Raw genomic sequence first — 18,443 nt, 5'->3', positions numbered from 1 at the left:
GTCACTAAAAAGCCACAGTAGTGACAACTCCATGCATTAATTTGGCACCTTCTGAATGTGTGTAATCATGTGTGGACTTTAAAATTCCAAAGTGTTTAAAATTGTTTTATTAATGTACCATAGATATTTACAAGATTTTCATAATATACATTTTTTCTTTCCAAACAAGTCAGTTTTAAGAATGTATCTTGTAACAGGGGCTGGAGAGCTTATTTACAGAATGATTTGCTTTCAAAAAAACTCAAAGATTTATTGTTTTCTTCATCATATAAGAGGCTGAATAGCAAAACAGTAAAAAATCATGATGACAATTGACAGGAAATGGATGCTAGGTTCTAAGACTGAAACTCCTCTGGAACTCAAACCTGCAAAATATAAAAATGAAACAAAATGTCTTGAGAAAAAGTAAAATTACTTGTTAGATTAATTCTTCATGAACTAAAATGCATACTGCTATTTCTCTTTTAATAACACATTTTAGTACACTTGTTTCACTTATATTGGATTTAATTTTAGGAAGTGTATTTAACCCTCTGTCTTAGGATATCTGTTTTAAATATAAAAAGAAAAAAGAAAAATGCCTAAAATTGGCCAAGTCTGACTACAGGGCAGAGTAGGATTGGCTAACGTGGTGGCTGATGACTTATACTCAGTCACAGCTTCAGGTAGATACGTGAGCGATTCTTCTAAAGCAGAAATAATAAATTATTATTACATGCTAAATATGACCGATTGGTGTTACCTGCTTAGGACATCATATTGAGAGGATTTGAAAGTGCTGACTCAGCTCACTATGAATGTCGTAATCGATTAGTGATGTCCGCCATGAATATGGGAAGAGAGGTGTTATGTACATGTGCTTCATATTTGCTATCCTTGCTCTCAGAAGCCTCCAAGTTAGTACGCATGGAAAAACTTTCTCGTTTTTGTGCCAATAGAGTGAAGCATATACCAATGACACAGTTGTGAGGGTTTTTTTTTTTTTTTTAGATTCAAATGAGGAAATATAAAACTGTGATATATAAGCATGCTGTAAATCTGAGGGATTAAAGAAAGTTGACTCATCACCTCTTGCTCACAATTGAAAAATGGAACCATAGGCCTTTTATTTTTTCACCCAACATTTAAACAAGAATTGGAAAGATTCATAGAGCCCCGATGTCATGCTGGCATCTGTCTGGATTCAAAATCTACAACAGGAATGGTGATTCAACTTACTTGACATTTTTGGAATTCTAATTTCCTCACTGCTGCTTCCATCCCCACCATCACTAACTGTTCTTATTTCAATCAAGTAGTCCTCTTCAAATGGAACCAGAAGCTCAGCAGATGTGTTGTTTGTTTCCAAAATATGAGTTTTACTCTGTCTGTTTTGCCGGTACAGAATCTGAATAAAATGGTGAATCAAGTTAAATGGACATGTTGCTTATCTAAGGTTCAGAAACTCTTATGGAACACTATAACACTGCGAGCATTATACATGCTGTAATCCTTGGATGGAAATATCTGGTCTGTGCCTTTTGTTTAAATTTAGTTGTTAAGAGAAAGATTTCCTTTTTGGCCAGTGCTTCTGAAATGAGAATAGATTTATCTCTATTAATTAAATAGCTTGAGGCCATTATCTTTGGAGCTTGCCGTGAAAAGTTACTGATTAGTTTGGACCCATTTCAGATGTCTGAATACTATATGGATTTGCCAGGAGAGGATGTTCATTACCACTGATGGAAATGGTTTGCTCTGGGTATTTGACTATACTCTTGTTGGAGTCCTTTTATGTTGTTAAAAGATGATATCCTACTGTAGCCTAAGTTCTAGAAATTCTATTTGAATATACTTTTTGACCTCATACTCATCTCACAGTTACTATCTATATACACCATCATTTTTTGATGGCAAGGGGAGTCACTTGAAAAAAGAATGTTGCATACTATAAAGTTTTAATTCTTAATGCTCCATGACACATTCTGACCTCACAATATAAAATTTTCCATGAAGAATTTAAAAGCAGCAATGCCAAGTATTTTCAGAACATTGGAAAAATAAGATTCCTATATTTCCATGTGCATAATATTTGTTTCCTATTTGGTTCTGACATTTCTGGTTCCTTAGTAAGTTAATTGATATGGTTAAAAGAAAAACAGAATACTCACCTTGTAGCCCAATACTTCAGACTCATTTTCCATGGTTTTTACATGCTCCCAGTTTAGGCATAATTTAGAGTTTGTCAGCTTCCAGGCAATGTTAGCTGGTGGTTGGCTTGGAGCTTTAAAAAGATAATCAAAGATCCAAATGAATATAAATTAGCTCATGGTTACTGTATGACCCATCGACATGAAAAGGGAAAATAAATCGTGGATAATTAGCATAGAAGGAGCTAAAATGTTTTCAGTGTCTTTTGAAATATCATATTAATTCTAATCAGAGTAAGCAAATTCATTCAAATTCCGGTCATTTGGAAATATCTCTGTGACAAACTTATGAATTAATAATGGCGTGCTGGATGTCCAGTATTAATTTATTAATCACTGCTGTTGAATTTGTTTACTTTACTATATATGAATAGAGGGAGGGCTCCTTTATCTAGTGTTTAATTTGTCCATCAATCAATAAGCATCTCAGACAAACTCAGGCGGCAAACTTTTTACATATATCAACACAAAGGTATTCATTCCTAGTAGTCCTTTACTTAATAATCATGTACTAGTTAGGACTTTCACTGTAAGTAATACAACCAAATCAAGGTGTTTTAAAACAAAATATTAGGAATATACTGTGAAGGATATAGGAGACTCTCTTAGAATACATGGCAGAATGCAGCAGAGCCTCAGAAGGGACAAAAAATGTCCAAAAGCCAAGAAGTTCCTCTCTGTACCTCTCACAGTAATTTTTGCTGCATGCTCATCTTGCCATAGACCATCTCTTTGTTCTTCTCAGTGTGTGTGGCAGAAATCATGACTGCCCACCTACACCTGAAGTTTGAAATTTCCTCTGTTCAGAGATAGTCCAAGCTAGAATTTCCAAGTAAAAGCTGATGATTGGCTTAATTTGGCCATATTCTATCTTAGCCCAATCGTGGCTAGACAGTGAGAAAGATACATGTCACTTAATATAGATAGAGCTGGTAGGAACCCTGAAGAGGGAAAATTACAAACTGGATGATCATCCCAAAAGGTGTCTACTCTAAATCGAAACTGTGCTTTTAGTTCCCTGAAATTAATGTTTTCTGGGAGAAACGTAGTGGGAAGTAAGGGAAGACGTATTTAGAATCAGCCTTCTAAATTAATGGATCTTGTCCAACTGAAAAATTTTACATGCAAGCAAACTAGAGTCCAGGTTGGAAATGTACGTCTTCAAAAGCATGCAGCTAATGAGTGGCTGATCCCAGTCAGAATCCTGGTCTCTTGATTTTTAATCTAGTTTTTCTCCATGACAGCATACTGCTTCTCAAAGATTTGAGTCCACATGATTATTTTTGAGATTTAAGAAACTGGAGACATTAAAAATAATTCAGCTGGATAGCAGAGGCAAAGATAAAACTACCCAGCAAGATGTTTTTGGCATCTTATTTGAATTTGTGAGGCTGAATAAGCATAATATTTAACTCATTATAACACTGATGGAAATAGAAATGATTTCTTTTGGAGTTTTGACTCAACTGCTATTTAATGTCTTATGTGCCACTGGAAGAATCACAGGGTGTCCAACATTGCATTATGATACATCTACTAGCCTTCGCCAAGCCCCTGGGATATCATTCACCCAGTCACTTACACCTCATTTGGGACGTAGTGGAGAGATAAATGTTTCCCCTATGCTCTCATGGGACTCAGTTCATATTTTATTATGAATTTATCACATTGAATTATAGCTATTCGTGCTCTGTGTTTATTTAAATTTACTGAGGACATATGCCTTGTTCAAATCTGTATTCCATCATCTAGCATGGTGCTTGGCATGTAGGAGGAGGCATATATTTCATATATGTTGAATAAATGACTGTGTAATAGATGGCTAAAGAAAAACTACTTGGGGTCCTGTGTGATTTTCTTGGGTCATATTAATTATGTACTGGGCTGTGGGAAGATCCATAGGTGACACAGTGTGGCCAGTCCATTCATTATGCTGTCCTATAATCAAGGCCAATTGACATGGCCAAACCTATAGCAATCCACGTGGATTTATAAGACGAACATGCCAGTTGGATCAACCATGCCCTAGTACATTTCTTGGCAGTATAAACCCAATCATAATAAAAAGACTGAGAGTTTTGCGCTTGGTAAGAACTCAGTGAATGATTGTCAATACGTTTATTTCTGAAGGGCTGATGGCAATGATTATAGTTTTGTAACTATTTTCCCTCAACTTATCCCAAAGTGCCTTTTCTAATCTTTTTCTCAGCTATAAAAGAGATAATATAAAAATTCTCATAAGATACCACAGTTTTAATATCTAATATACTCTTGTGACTCATTTCTTTTACTTTGTTCTTTAAAACAAAGTGCTAACATTAACAACATCATACAATCAATACAGAAAAAATATAAATTCAATCCTTTGATGTCACTGGCAGTGATGAATTCTGAAGGTTTCATCTATTGCTGTGCCTTTTCTGTTTGTTTGCATGTTTAGATAAAAAGTACTACTTTTAACACTATGAATCCATTGATGAAGCGCCAGACTGAGAGAGAGAAGAACTGACTTCTACTAACTATATGGTAGTGATTGTGTCTCTGATACTGGAACATTTGCATTTATTTCCTCATCTACCAAAGCAGAAGTAAGGCTTTCCATGGACATAAAATGAGAAACATTCTGTCAGGAATGAACTCACGGTATGAATGGCTAATCGTGTGGATTATTTGGAATGCTTTACCTCTCATGCTATCTGGGAGGTGTAAAGAGTTGGGCTTTGAAGTCAGAGAGACCTGAATCTGTATCCAGTCTCTTCCAAGAGGCCTGGTTTTCCAATCTTTGGAATGAGACTAAAATATTCTAGTTATAAGAGTTTTAGCTTCCATGAAATAAAATAGGAAATATTCCTATTTTGGTTAGTGGTGCACACTAAATAGCTCAGTAACTGCTAATTCTCTTCGTGGGAGTAGCAGTTCTTCACTGTGGCATTATGACATAATCAGTTTTTCCATTGTGTTTAGTGTGGTTTGCTACTAATAACAGAATTCCAAAGTTTGCAAAAGATTCACTTCTTAAATATAATTAGGGTATACTCAAGATTTTCCCTTAATAATTTTGCTCTTACTTGGGTTCTTTATGTGCTTTTTGAGAGGCAGATAAAGTGGTGAAGTCCCAGCTAATTTTCTGGGAAGTTCTCATAGTCTGTAGCTTTTCTTATCTTTGTCCGTGAGTGTGACTCCAATGCCAATGGCTTGTGCCTAGTGTATTTTTTTTTAAGTTTCTAAAATGTGCTTCAAAAGGCCGTCATCTTATTATGAACACCTTTAACAGCTCTGGTTTCATGAATTTGATGTATTTGCTTAAACTGGATTGCAAATATCTATGATGAAATTGAAATTTGTATTACCTAGGAAAAAAAAAACACTGTCATGTGGATAATATAAAACACATGCCATGGATGTTTGTACCTACTTGGTACAAGTACCAAGTACCTACTCAACAAACAAGCACTTTTCTAGTTTACTGAAAGAATTTTGCAGGCAATTTCCAAAGACTAAATAATTTTCTATTAATCAAATGACAGAGCAACATTAAACTAGCCCTCTGCAGCTCTAATGGCTTCCCAGTGATCAATTTTTCTGTAGATGGCATTTATATTCCACTGTAGCTCACACTGTGAATTCAATTCAAAAACAACTTCTTATGTTACACTTCTAAGTAACAGCATGGGGTTGACATTTGGGAAAGAGAGAAAGAACATAAGTGCAAGATGAAATAAAAGCTTAATGCTTCCTTTATGTCTAAATATGGATTGATTGCATTATTTACAGCAAGAAAAATCCAGTACAGAGTGCTAGTCAGTCGACGTCAGGGGCCAAATTGAACCAAAATTTGCAAACACTTTCTGTTACTGGCTCTGAATACTTCTGTCTACATAAGCAGTGCTTTTTCCTCTTGGAATTGATGTAAATATTTTTCTCCCTTTGGTTGTAAATCTAAATTCCATTTAAGCGAAGTCTGTGTGGATCACAGTATATTTGTACTTGCAGTGCTCCTCAGTTGTCTTTTGGAAAGACATAATTTTTAGTAAGCTACAATACTTAATGTTAAACCACTGATATTTACTTTAAAAAAACCTGTAAGGCTATCAACATCACCAGCAACAATAATAACAAAGACTTCAGAAGCTTTGCATATGCAGTTCCTTCTGTTTGGAGGTCTCTTTGTCCACTAGCTCCTTTTTATCTTTTATGTCATATCAAAATATATAGCCTTCCCCATATAGGTGCTCCTTATGTATATCTCAGCCTCTTATTTTCTTCATATTACTTTTCATAATTTTTGATTATTTCATTTTTTTTCTTGTTCTAAGTTGCCTCCCCACTAAAAGAGCAATTGCCCGAAGGCAGGTATCGTTCCTGTTTTAATCGCCATTAGGCACCTAACCCTGTGCATGGCTCATGGCAGGCACTATTTTCTTGAGTGATTAATTCATCATGTTTCAAAAAAAAAGGCTCTGTCTTCTGTTTAGCGTACCCAATCAGAATAGGCAGAGATTTTGGTAAATGTGAGCTCTGCTTTCTCAGAATTTACAATGGATGATCAAATATCAAATGGAAAATCTAGACAGTGACAGTATGAATGTGTGATGGATGCAGAATTTTTTGCTGTCACCACTATTCAGAGGTAATGTTGGTGTCATCTCAAGGACATGGAAAATCAAAGTTAGATCCAGGGATAGCACTTAGAATCAGAGCTATCTTCAATGTTGCATTAAAGCCATTTCTCATCTTTGCTTTGCCTGTCCTTCCATGACCCTTGAAGAATATTTCTGCAACAAATTTATGAAAAGAAAGAAAGTAGAAAGTAGATGGGCTTTCCTACTTTAAGATATGCAAAGAAAGTGAAATCACCTCTAAAGAAGAAATATAATAATATATGTTACTACACATTGAGCTCTCACTATATGGCTGCCTCTGGGTCACCTTGGTGTATATTATATCCTTTAGTTCTCAGAGCAAACTCTAGAGGAAAGTACAGTCATCTCTGTTTTTCTGTTGAGAAAATGGGTTCTGAGTTATTAAGTAATTAGACTTACCACACAGTTCATGGCTGGGCTGGGATTCATACCCAACTTTATTTCACTCTGAAGTTCTTTTCTAGCTCTTTCCAACAATATTTCACAATGGGCCAAAGTTATAGAATCACCCAGTAAAATGCAAATATATTAAAGGGGAAATCTATAGACCAGTATAAAAGATATTTGTCTGTTTATAGGCATGGTGGGACCACTACAAACTGGGAGAATGCGTGAAATTAGATAAGTGAATGTTAAACTTTAGAAGATCAGTAAGTCTGGTGCTGCGAGGGCTAGATGAGGAATGGGATGAAAAGAAATTTGGGGACAGACTGTGAAAGATCTTGTACACCTTTCTCTACTCTTTGTTCTCTGGAATAGAGGAGACAGTGAAATTTTGGAATTAGAAGAGAGTATGATTCCATTTTAGGGCTAAAAATCTCAAGCCAGTTTGAGGTCTGGACTGAAGATTTGAGAGTCTGGAGAGAGAGAGACTATTTAGATGGTTAGAGATGAAGATTGCAAACTAGTACAATGTCCACGGGATCCAGAGATTCAGAGAGTCCATGTTCATAGTATGCCAGTCCCACAGATGCCACAGCAGAACCTTTTTAAGCATCTGTTTTCTTGTATCTAGGAATTAAAATAACATACTCCTTGATGTGTTGTAATAATTGAGATAAGTATGTAGAACATTAACGCTGGGCTTGGGACATGAGTGCTCAGTATTTTGTAACTGTCATAGGCAGAATAAGGGCCTCCCAAACATGTCCAGATTCTAATCCCCAAAACCTGTGGATATGTTACTTGTTGCACATGTGATTATGTTAAGGATCTTGACGTGGATAAATAATCCTGGATTCTCCGGGTGGGTTCAATGTAATTACAAGGATGCTGATGAAGGAAAAAAGGAGGCAAGAGAGCCAGAGTCAGAGGAAATGTGAAGATAGAAGAGGAAGTCAGAGTCAGAGGAAGACTTGAGGATAACATGAGGCTGGCATTGAAGATAGAGGCAGGGCCCACAAGCCAAGGGGAGAAGGCTCTCTAAAAGACAGAAAATGCACGGAAACAAATGCTCTTCTAGAGTTTCCAAAAGGAACACAGCCCTTGCACATATCTTGTTTTCCAGCCAGTGAAACTCATTTCTGACTTTTGACCTCTAGAAGTGCATGAAAACAAATTTATATTGTTTTAAACCACTAAGTTGTGGTAATTTGAATAGCAACAATAGGAGACTAAAGTAGTTTCTATTCTATTTTCATAATGTTAGTGATAAAAAATGTTGAAAGAATAAAATTAGAGGTTTTATTGGTATCCAAATACGAGATAGAGTCTTGTAGAACCTTATTCTCAAGTCCTTGTTGGATATTTTTATAAAAATGCTGATGCACACAGGCTGGTGAAAGCCAAATTTAAGAAATATTGAAACAAGGTTTTCATGAAAGAGATTAGGAATTACAAGGGTTTTTTTGTGTTGGATTGAATCAAAAAAGAAGGCAGATGCTAAAGAAACACTAAACTTCACTTTATACTTTGACTCTCATCTCACTCTTCTCTCAGCAGATATATTCTAGCACTGTATCTTGATAAAATTACTCCCTGTTAATTAAAGTGTTTTCAAAGGATATGTCTCCTACTCTTTGATAAGGCTGATCTCATGTGAACACTCAGACAAACCACCAACAATGTTCTTGGCATTTAATCCAAATCTCAGTCAAGCCCATTTGTAGGACCAAGTGGGTCAACTGAGCAAACCTGATGCTACTGTGTCTAAAACAAGTTTTCTGCTTAAACACATAGAGTAGGTTAGCACAAACTATCACATGGTTAATTTAGGTTACATGGACAATCAAACTAGCAAATTCAAGTTAAAGGAAAAAAATATTTTTAAGGTTATATGTATATATGTATGTATGTATGTTTTTACAGGTGGCCCTCTGTATCTGTGTATCTCTGGGTTCCACATTGGCAGATTCAACCAAGTTAGGATTGAAAATATTTGAAAAAAATTCCAGAAAGTTTCAAAAAGCAAAACTTGAATTTGCTAACAACTATTTACATAGCATTTACATTGTATTTGCAACTAGTTACATAACATTTACTGTTTTAGGTATAATAAGTAATCTAGAGATGATTTAAATTATACGGAGGATGTATGTAGGTTATATGCAAACCCTGTGCCATTTTACATAAGGGACTTGGGCATCTGTGGATGCTCCTGGAACCAATCCCCCTAGGCTGCTGAAGGACGATTGTATATGTGTGTGTGTATATATAGATGTATATACATGGTCTCCTATGTATATCATGTATATATCTATATCTCTATATCTTTTTGATAATTAAGTTTATTTTTCAGGTCTCAGCCCACCTTAAACTGGTTAACGGAATTGCATGTAATATGAGTCGGCTTGAGTGTTACATCAACAACTACACTAAAATGTCTGTCAGTTTATCACAGATCTGTCAGATCTGTGAGGTTTTTTTGATACTATCTTTACGCATTTCTAATCACCCTTGATTTTGCCTGAGATAGAAACTAAATTATACACAAGAGTTTCTGTGAGTTTGGCATCTCTCAATCAGCTAGAAGGAAATGTCTGGGCAAATTTAAAACCACTGATTGATTGGAGATTTCAATCGGATTTTCAGATTAACTGAAAGAGGCTAGACTCCAGAAGGACCATAGAAGCAAATCGTTCATACAGGTATATGGCAATGACTTCATCAACTTGGTCAAAATGGAGTAAAACAGGAAGAAGAATAGAACCACATCTCTAGCTAGTCAGTTCTAGAAGATCACTCATGACCTAGTCTTTATCAAACTAGGGGATTGAAGGAGAGCTGGTTTAAGAGTTGTTGATCCACACGTACTCTTCCCTTAAAATGGACTGGTTAGTTATTGTAATAACTAGAGAGTTATTGTTCATCTGTTTGTTTCCTGCTTAGCAGTTCCACGGTACTTTGTATTTTCCAATGTGCTCCTATAATCAGAACCTCGTTTGTGCCTCACTGATAATTTGAGAAAATAGTGAGGGCAGAGAAAATTTCCATTTGACAGTTAAGAAAATTAAAGCAGGAAAATGGAATGTCTTGTCCTGTATCAGGTCATGAGTCACTGACGTACCCAGAATTAGAACACAAATCTCTGGCTACTGGCTGGTGATATGAACACAAGTGGATAATGCACTCTGTAATCAAAGACCTATTAACTGAGATGATTCCTAAGTTCTTTTTGGACATGACAAATATGTATATGGAAAAAAAAACTTTGTATCACTTGATTTTCAAACTTTTTTAAACCACCTATTCTTTCCCAATACACAGGAAAAAACGAATGCAGTATTTAAAGGCAAGCTCTATTTTTTCCTGTCGGTTAGTAGCAGTGAATTCATGTCTTAGTCATTCTCAAAATTCAGCAACTGTATTTGTTACTCTTTTTCATTGGGATTTAGAGACCAAAGAATGTGTTTTAAAAAGCCTGTTAACACAATTTATGTTCATCTACAATATACAAGAAATATGTAAATATTATGCAATTATAAAAAATTACAAATTGCAACTCTTACTAATTCACATCTGATCAGTTTGGTATTTACTGCTTTGCTTCATATTATGGAATATTTGTGCAATACCAGACTCACTCACAGGACAAATGCAGCAACAATCAACTCTTCATCCTTTATTTAGTAGGTCCTATCTGTGTGAAAGATATTTAGCTTATTGTTAAGGGAGATAAAAAGAAGCACAAGAGTTAATTCTTGGATTTCAGGGGCTACCAAGTAATTTGCAGTGATAAAATATCATAGAAGGAAAGATCTAGGTATCTGACAGTGCAAGGATCACATCGAGACTCAAATGGTAAACCAAACCAACAAAAACAAACAAAAAATCATGAACTAAGCCTTTACTAAAGTATGTACTGGACACTTTCTATTAATTATCTCTTTTAATCTTGAACAAAACTCAGTGAGAAAATAGGTACTATTTTTCCTTCATTTTACAGATGAGTATCTTGAGACTGAAAGATTAAGTAACCACTTAACATTCCAAGGATGGGAGGTCAGGTTATGAACTCAAGTTGGAAGAGGGCATTGGAGCCATTATATTCTCTGTCTTTCATTTATACTGAAAATATTTTCTCTTTTGCAATTCCAAAAAGATCAGAACAGTTCATTTTGTTACCAGAAAGTTTCAACAATTATCCAGATTTAAGGGACAAACCCACTTGACTAAATAAAGTGATCAGTAAAATGATGAGGCGGTAAGAATGAAATGGAGATTGAGCAAAGGAATGTTTCTAACTGTAGGTGAATCTTGGTCCCTGCAATGTGATGTATACTTACGAGACTTCTTGGTGGTCCCATTGACTGGGGGGCTTGAGGGCCCTGTACCAGCAGTGTTGTAAGCTCTCACGGAAGCAAAGTAGACGGTGTTAGCTTTCAGCCCTGTGATGTTTTTGGTTGTGACATTTCCACTGACCCTAATTTTACCAATCACGGATTCTTTGGAGTCATCTGTCCAGTATAAGACCTGATCATTAAAAACAAAGAACAAAAAAGTTTATTGTTTCCTAACAACTGTCAACCACAGTGGCATATGGGAAGAAGTCAGGAGCATAAATGAGAGAATATTTTCCAATTAAAATGGTTACATAACAATAACAAAATAAAGTCCAAAATTTATAGGGAAGAAATAAAAAAAAAAGAATACAAATTCACAATGGAAATTAGAGAACCTAGGTTTTTTTAGATTACCACAATAAAATATTTCATGAAATATCTAAAGGTTGACAGCTTTAACAAAGGGTATACAGTAAGTCAGAAAAAAACAAGATTCATACTATCAATCAAAGACTTACATTATGTTTTACTATTGACATTTCCTGGAGAGTTTTTTAAATCACAGGTGAATTAATAATTCAACTTACACTGAGGCCTTCCTGTGCATTAGCACTGTTTTAGGCACATTGGAAAAGGCAAGAGAGAATAAAGCATAGTGCCTGCCTTTGAACCTCTTATAATCTAGTTAAGATATTAGAGTACATATGTAAAAAGAAAGCAGAGAATGCATCCCAAAAAAGTGATATGGAAATAAATGCTAAAAGAATTTGAAGAAAGATAGTATCAGGGAGTGATCAGAGAAGGGTTCAAAGAGCAGGGGAGACTAGAGATGAGCTTTGAGGAATAAATAGGGTTCAGATAAGAGGTAAGGCATTCTAGGATTGGAGTGGCAGAGGCATCTATCTATTATCGTATGAGTAGAACTTTCTGTTTGGACAAGAGGGTTCAGATAAAAAGAAAAAAAAAGAACAGTACAAGGCAAAATCATAATTTTATTCTAACTCCAAAATAAAGTAAACCTTGTAACTCATTTTGTGAATCATTAGATTTACAAGTCAAAGGAACAATAAGTGATTAATAAGTCTCATCCCTTAACTTTGTGAGAATGAAGGCCCATAAATTCAAAGTGATTTGCCTCATTCTAGATAGACTATAAATGACAGATTAGGAGAATGTAGGCTTTTTCTTATCGCTTAACTGCCTTTTCCAAGATGACTAACTTTTTTCAAGTTATGCTCCAGTTCTTAGAGCAGGTTTCGCAGTGAGATTCTTCTAAGGTTTAAGATCACTGAAGATTAAATGTTTACTTCTCCCCAAAAAACAAACATGACTGCAATTTGGATAATTAAATAAGATAATCACCTGATTACTTTTTAAATGCTACCATTTGTTACTTTGCTTGCTTAAGATCACCTGGAAAGATCCCCTCCATTAATTCCTCTCTATAGCTTTAGACATATACTATCATATACTAAGAAGTAGGTTAGTAGTACAGGACTGTTGAACAGAGCTATTGCTAGCTGGCATATTCATAGTAGAAAGTGAAATTAATGTGGATTACCTCATAGCCCAGAACTCTTCCAGTGTTTCTATTCCAGGCAATAGCATTCCACGAAACCTCCATTTCCGAAGCAGAAAAACTTTGAACAGAAGTTCCCCTTGGGGACAGTTGAGGTTCTACCATCCAGAGAAAGACACAACCATCTTCAGCAGAGTTGTTCATGAAAACAAATGCAAAATATACATACAGTCTCAAGGAGGAGCATTCCAGTGCTGACCACAACTTACCATCTTCCCCAGAGTAGACAATGGACGTGGTACTCAGGGCTCCTTCTCCTTTCTTATTATATACACCCACTTTGACTTCAAAGGGAGAGAGGGGGGTGATGCTTTCATTTCTGTAAACAAACCTTGACGATTCTACAAATGGTACTCTTTCCTTGGTCCATGTTGTTGAGCCAACTGGCCGCAGCATGATGATGTATCCAAATTCCTCTCCATTCTGTAGTTCTTCTGGAATTGACTTGGGCAGAAGTGATCAATCACTGACTATTTAGAAAAATGTATTGTACAGCTATTATAATGTTTATTGATTGTTTGGCATATCTTTTGTAGAGATAGCATGGATATTTACCCTGTTTAATGAAGTATTGAAAAAAAATACTTCTATTTGGAATGCCAATTAGAAAAATGATCCCAACTTAAGATACTCAGATAAATAAATGAAAAATTTAAATGGAAATGTAAAACAGGTTTTACATGTTTATATATCCTTCCTGATTATTCCTAAATTGTAATAATAAAATGGTTTAGAAGATTGCAAGATTTTATAAGCTAAAACATAATTTTGATATAAAATTTTAAACTCAGCACAAAATTAACTAGTTAACTATTTCAAGGCTAGCCATGTTTTCCTTTCACATTTTCAACAAATTTTTGTAAAATACAGGTAATATAATCAATGTGTAATAATATTTGCTTTAAAACATATAGACTGTTACTCAAACACAAACATATAAGGGACCGTCCAATATTTTTTTTTTTTTTTTGAAACATACATCTTCATTAGTCATAGTATCAGTATGCGCTTTTCTTAACATTAAAAAACAAACAACAAAAAGTTTGTTAAGTCCCAAAGAGACAAAATTCTTTGAGTCATTTAAAACTTAAATTTATTAAAATTACAAAACAAAAATAAGTACAAGTTCCCCATTATAAATAATTATAACATTATAAATAATCACATCAAGAAGTGAAAATGAATTAGTCCTTGAATTTAGACAAATATTCCAGCTGTTTATAAGAAAGTTATATTTAAAAATAATAGAATTTATTTAGTTTTTCTAAAGGAAGATGCTTTTTATTTCTGAACATTTTCATGTAGACTAATAAAGGCATACCTGATAGGGCATAATGCTTGAGTCTTTCATGCACACAACTTTATTCCTGAGGTTTTCCTTACCAAAGGTATCCATTTATTGTATCACATTATCCTGTGACTTGGACCACATCTGGTTATCCAGCAGTGGGCACCAGAACTAAAGGCACCCTCTTGGTCAGAATCTTTGAGTGTTCTGGTACAGAATCTCTGAATTCTTTTTTTTTTTACACATATATACATTCTTTTTTAAATATTCTTTTCCATTGTGGTTTATCCCAGGAGATTGGATACAGTTCCCCATACACTAGGACCTTGTTGTTTATCCATGTTAAATGTAATAGTTTGCATCTGCCAACCCCAAATTCCCAATCCATCCCCCTCCCTACCCCCTTCCCCCAGACAACCACAAGCCTGATCTCTGTGTCTGTGAGTCTGTTTCTGTTTTGTAGATAGGTTCATTTGTGCCATATTTTAGATTCCACATATAAGTGATATCATGTGGTATTCGTCTTTCTCTTTCTGACTTACTTCACTTAGTGTGATAATCTCATCCATGTTGCTGCAAATGGCATTATTTTATTCTTTTTTATGGTTGGGTAGTATTCCATTGTATATTCGTATCACAACTTCTTTATCCATCAGAATCTCTGAATTCTATAGTGACTAGCAAACCCAATTAATTCCTCTCCCTTATGGAATTTGAATATGAAACATAGGTGTGTTGGGGTAATAATAGATAAACTTAGAGCAAGCAATAAGTAGAAAACATACAGTAGCAGGGACACTGAGGCAGTGGAAGCTAGGAGAAAATCTAAGCTGTAAATTATACAGAGAAGAGATAGAATTTAGCCGTTAGCCAAGTAGAAAACTGTAAGTAAAGTAAATAGGAAGAACTGAAGGACGAGCAGGAGGGACTCTTAGAACTGGGGCTGGGTTACCAGAATAGATGACAGCAGGGTAGGGCTACGGTTCTCAGAACAGTGATGAATGATGTTCCGGTTCTTCTTTTGCCCTGTCTGCTTGGTTACTGAGACTTTTTCCCATCCTCATTACTTCCATGTAGCTTTAAAATAAATCCCCATTAACCAAGATGACCTGAGCTGCTCTCTGCTTCTTGCCATGTGGAACAGTCTAAGGAATACAGACTGTGAAAAGCAGAAGAAAAATACATGTCCTGAAATCTTAGGAAAGAAAATGCTTCCTTGTGTTGACACTTCCCTTTCACAGGTAGATCAGAATTAAAATGGTTAACTTTGAGTGGTATGGAAGAGATTTATGAGAATTTAAGCTACTTGCTAGAGAATTTGATTTCTTTTGGATGCTTCTCTGATCTTAGATTTAATCAAGATGTTTAGTTCATCGGAGAAAGTGGAGGACTTTTGTTTTTGGTAGTGAAGTGCAATGAATGTTTCACATGGTGTTCCCTCAAGAAAGATCTGAGTCCAACATGCTCAGTTTAGAGGAGAAAAAAAGGCTTATTTAGGTCCTTCCTTTCATTCTTCTCATATGGGCTGAGAGCCAAATGATGGAGAAATATATATAGCTATTTAAGGTGGCCAGAAAGAGAGTTTTCTCCTTTAAGCAGAGAAAGTATTCAGCAGAATACAGAAATTCAAAAATTCCTCTGGTAATGAAATCTCTTAAAGTTGATAAAGATTAACAATATCATTCTCCACCACAGTGTCTGTAAGAACTACATTTTTAGTATAGACCAAGAGTCAGCAAACTACGGCCTTTGAACCAAATCTGGCCTGTAGTCTGGTTTTGAAAATAAAGGTTTTTGGAAACACAGTCACACATGTTAATTTGTATAATGATATATGGCTTTTGAATGACAATGGCAGGGATGAGAAGTTGTGAAAGAGGCCATGTAGCTTGCAAGGCTGAATTTTTACCCTCTAGGTAAAAAGTGTATCAATGGGCAGTTTGGGTGTTTATTTCTTACTCTACAGTTTTTTATCCTATATGCCTAATTTTATAGTCATATTTTTTATGAGACATTTATCATAAGCACCTCAAACTTGCAGGTATTTTGGGTATAAATTAAAATAACATATGAGTAAAGATACCTTTAAAAAAGTTTAGCAGTTATTACATCCCTAAAGTTAGATATCATGTCTAGGTTAGTTGAAAGATAACAAACCAAAACAAATAACCATACACAAAATACACATTATTTTGGCACAGGAGAAAACACAGGTCGATTATACCACAGTGTACTTATAAACCATAATGGTGGAGTCAGACTGAGTTTAGAACAGTGGTTGGACCTGGACTAGTGTTGAAAGCTCAATGGGTACTTCTTCATCCACAGTGTGGTGACTTTGGCCTGCAATGGTCTCTTTATCCCCGAGTTCTTTTTCACAGCATAGTTCAGATATGCTATGATGGTACCTTTCCTGACCTCCTCTCAGGCTGAGTTAAGACTGTCCTGTCAATTTCTGAACATAAAGACTTTTTTTTTAAGAAATTCATTTTTGTACCCCCACTGCACTACTCGTTAGTGTTCACTGAATTGAAAGTGTTACTGTGTGCCTTCTGGTGGCTCGAATTAATGTATGCATCTCCTTCTAAGTACACATAACTGATTCCTTAAAGAAGTTTGGGCACCAGAAGAATTTGGCTCAGTAACTGCATGTACATGATGCCAAATGTGAATGATAAATGGGAACGTGCATCCATTTATGTAATAGTTTCTGTTAGTATCCTCATATCTGATATCCCAAGAAGAAATACACAGAGGGAATGATTTTAACTTAATTTTTTAAAAATATAGGTCAGAAAAAGTTTTCTGTAGAGGGTCAGATGCTTAAATATTTTGAGCATTTGGGGATCTCGGGTCTCTTACAACGTCATGAAAGCAGTGATACATAACACATAAGAGAATGGGTATGGTGGTGGGTGAATTTGTTTAGGAAAACAGGGAGCAGGCCAGATTTGGCCTGTAGGTGATGGTCTCTGGAACCGGGCTTTAAAAAGAACATTATAAATCGTGGAAAGTTTTTTTTTTTTTTTTTTTTTTTGTTAATTCACATCATGTCTATTTAAGAATAGTATACATAGGATTTCCCATTCTCCTCACATATAGACTGAGTAAAAGCTGTGATTTACCAACCTTTAGTAATTTCTGACATGGAGGAGAAAAAACAAGGGGTGAAGTTAGGCAAGTGATGAAATGCTTATATGGCCTTCAAAGAATATTGAAACCTAAATAACCTCCTCACCATCCCACAAAACCAATCCTGTTTTAGACTACTTGAGAGTCAGTGTTTCTGTGGGAAACGTGTTTGGTAAACAAGAATAACTTGATTAACTTACTACTCAAGGCAGATACAGGAAAACTCTTGGCCTCTCTAAACCATGACTTTGCATATGGACCATTGGAATTCTAATTTAGGACAAAGTAAAAAAGCATGGAGAGTCCTGTAGTCAGATGCTTCTCTGCCCACCTATATTGCATTTCTAAGCCTATTTTCTTTTCTGAACATGGCATTGCCACCGGCTAGCATTGTCATGAGGAGTAAATGACATGAAATGTCCAGCACAGCACTGAAAATCCTGTAAGTGCTCCACAAGTGAGCCACATCTCTCTCTGTGCACATCCATTCATTCAACAGGTACTTCAGTAGGTCACACCACATACCAGGCACTGTGCTAGGCCCATAACGCATATGTGAAACTAGACGTCCAGAAGAAAGGACAACTTTTATAGCAGCTGCACCTGGTTCCTGGCTCTGTTGTTTACAACCTTTAGAAAACATCTCTGCGTCTCAGTGTTCTCTCATATGAAGAGGGTTTAATAATACTACTTTTTCTCTATCTGTAATAGAATTTTTTTTGTTTGTTTCTTTTTAAAAAATTTTTATTGGAGTATAGTTGCTTTACAATGTTGTGTTAGTTTCTACTGTACAGCAAAGTGAATCAGCTATATGTATACATACATCCCCTCTTTTTGGGATTTCCTTCCCATTTAAGTCACCACAGAGCATTGAGTAGAGTTCCCTGTGCT

At 35.5% G+C, this 18,443-nt stretch overlaps 1 protein-coding gene across 4 annotated transcripts in view; it reads right to left on the bottom strand.

The window, feature by feature from the left end:
• Nucleotides 1–264: 264 nt before the first annotated feature.
• CNTN6 (contactin 6) overlaps nucleotides 265–18,443 on the bottom strand; it is a 150,125-nt gene continuing 131,946 nt past the window's right edge. For all 4 annotated transcript variants that reach the window (XM_061195540.1, XM_061195541.1, XM_061195543.1 and 1 more), the window contains 6 exons: nucleotides 13,342–13,576; nucleotides 13,115–13,230; nucleotides 11,557–11,743; nucleotides 2,151–2,263; nucleotides 1,219–1,387; nucleotides 265–365 (listed from right to left, as the gene is read on the bottom strand). In XM_061195540.1, coding sequence (XP_061051523.1) covers nucleotides 265–365; nucleotides 1,219–1,387; nucleotides 2,151–2,263; nucleotides 11,557–11,743; nucleotides 13,115–13,230; nucleotides 13,342–13,576 — 921 coding nt within the window. The remainder of the gene's footprint in view (nucleotides 366–1,218; nucleotides 1,388–2,150; nucleotides 2,264–11,556; nucleotides 11,744–13,114; nucleotides 13,231–13,341; nucleotides 13,577–18,443) is intronic.

Source organism: Eubalaena glacialis, chromosome 7 (genome assembly GCF_028564815.1).
Source record: "Eubalaena glacialis isolate mEubGla1 chromosome 7, mEubGla1.1.hap2.+ XY, whole genome shotgun sequence".
Lineage (NCBI taxonomy): Eukaryota > Metazoa > Chordata > Mammalia > Artiodactyla > Balaenidae > Eubalaena > Eubalaena glacialis.
The sequence above is the reverse complement of the archived record's forward strand: the minus strand, read 5'-3'. Positions and strand labels throughout refer to the sequence as shown.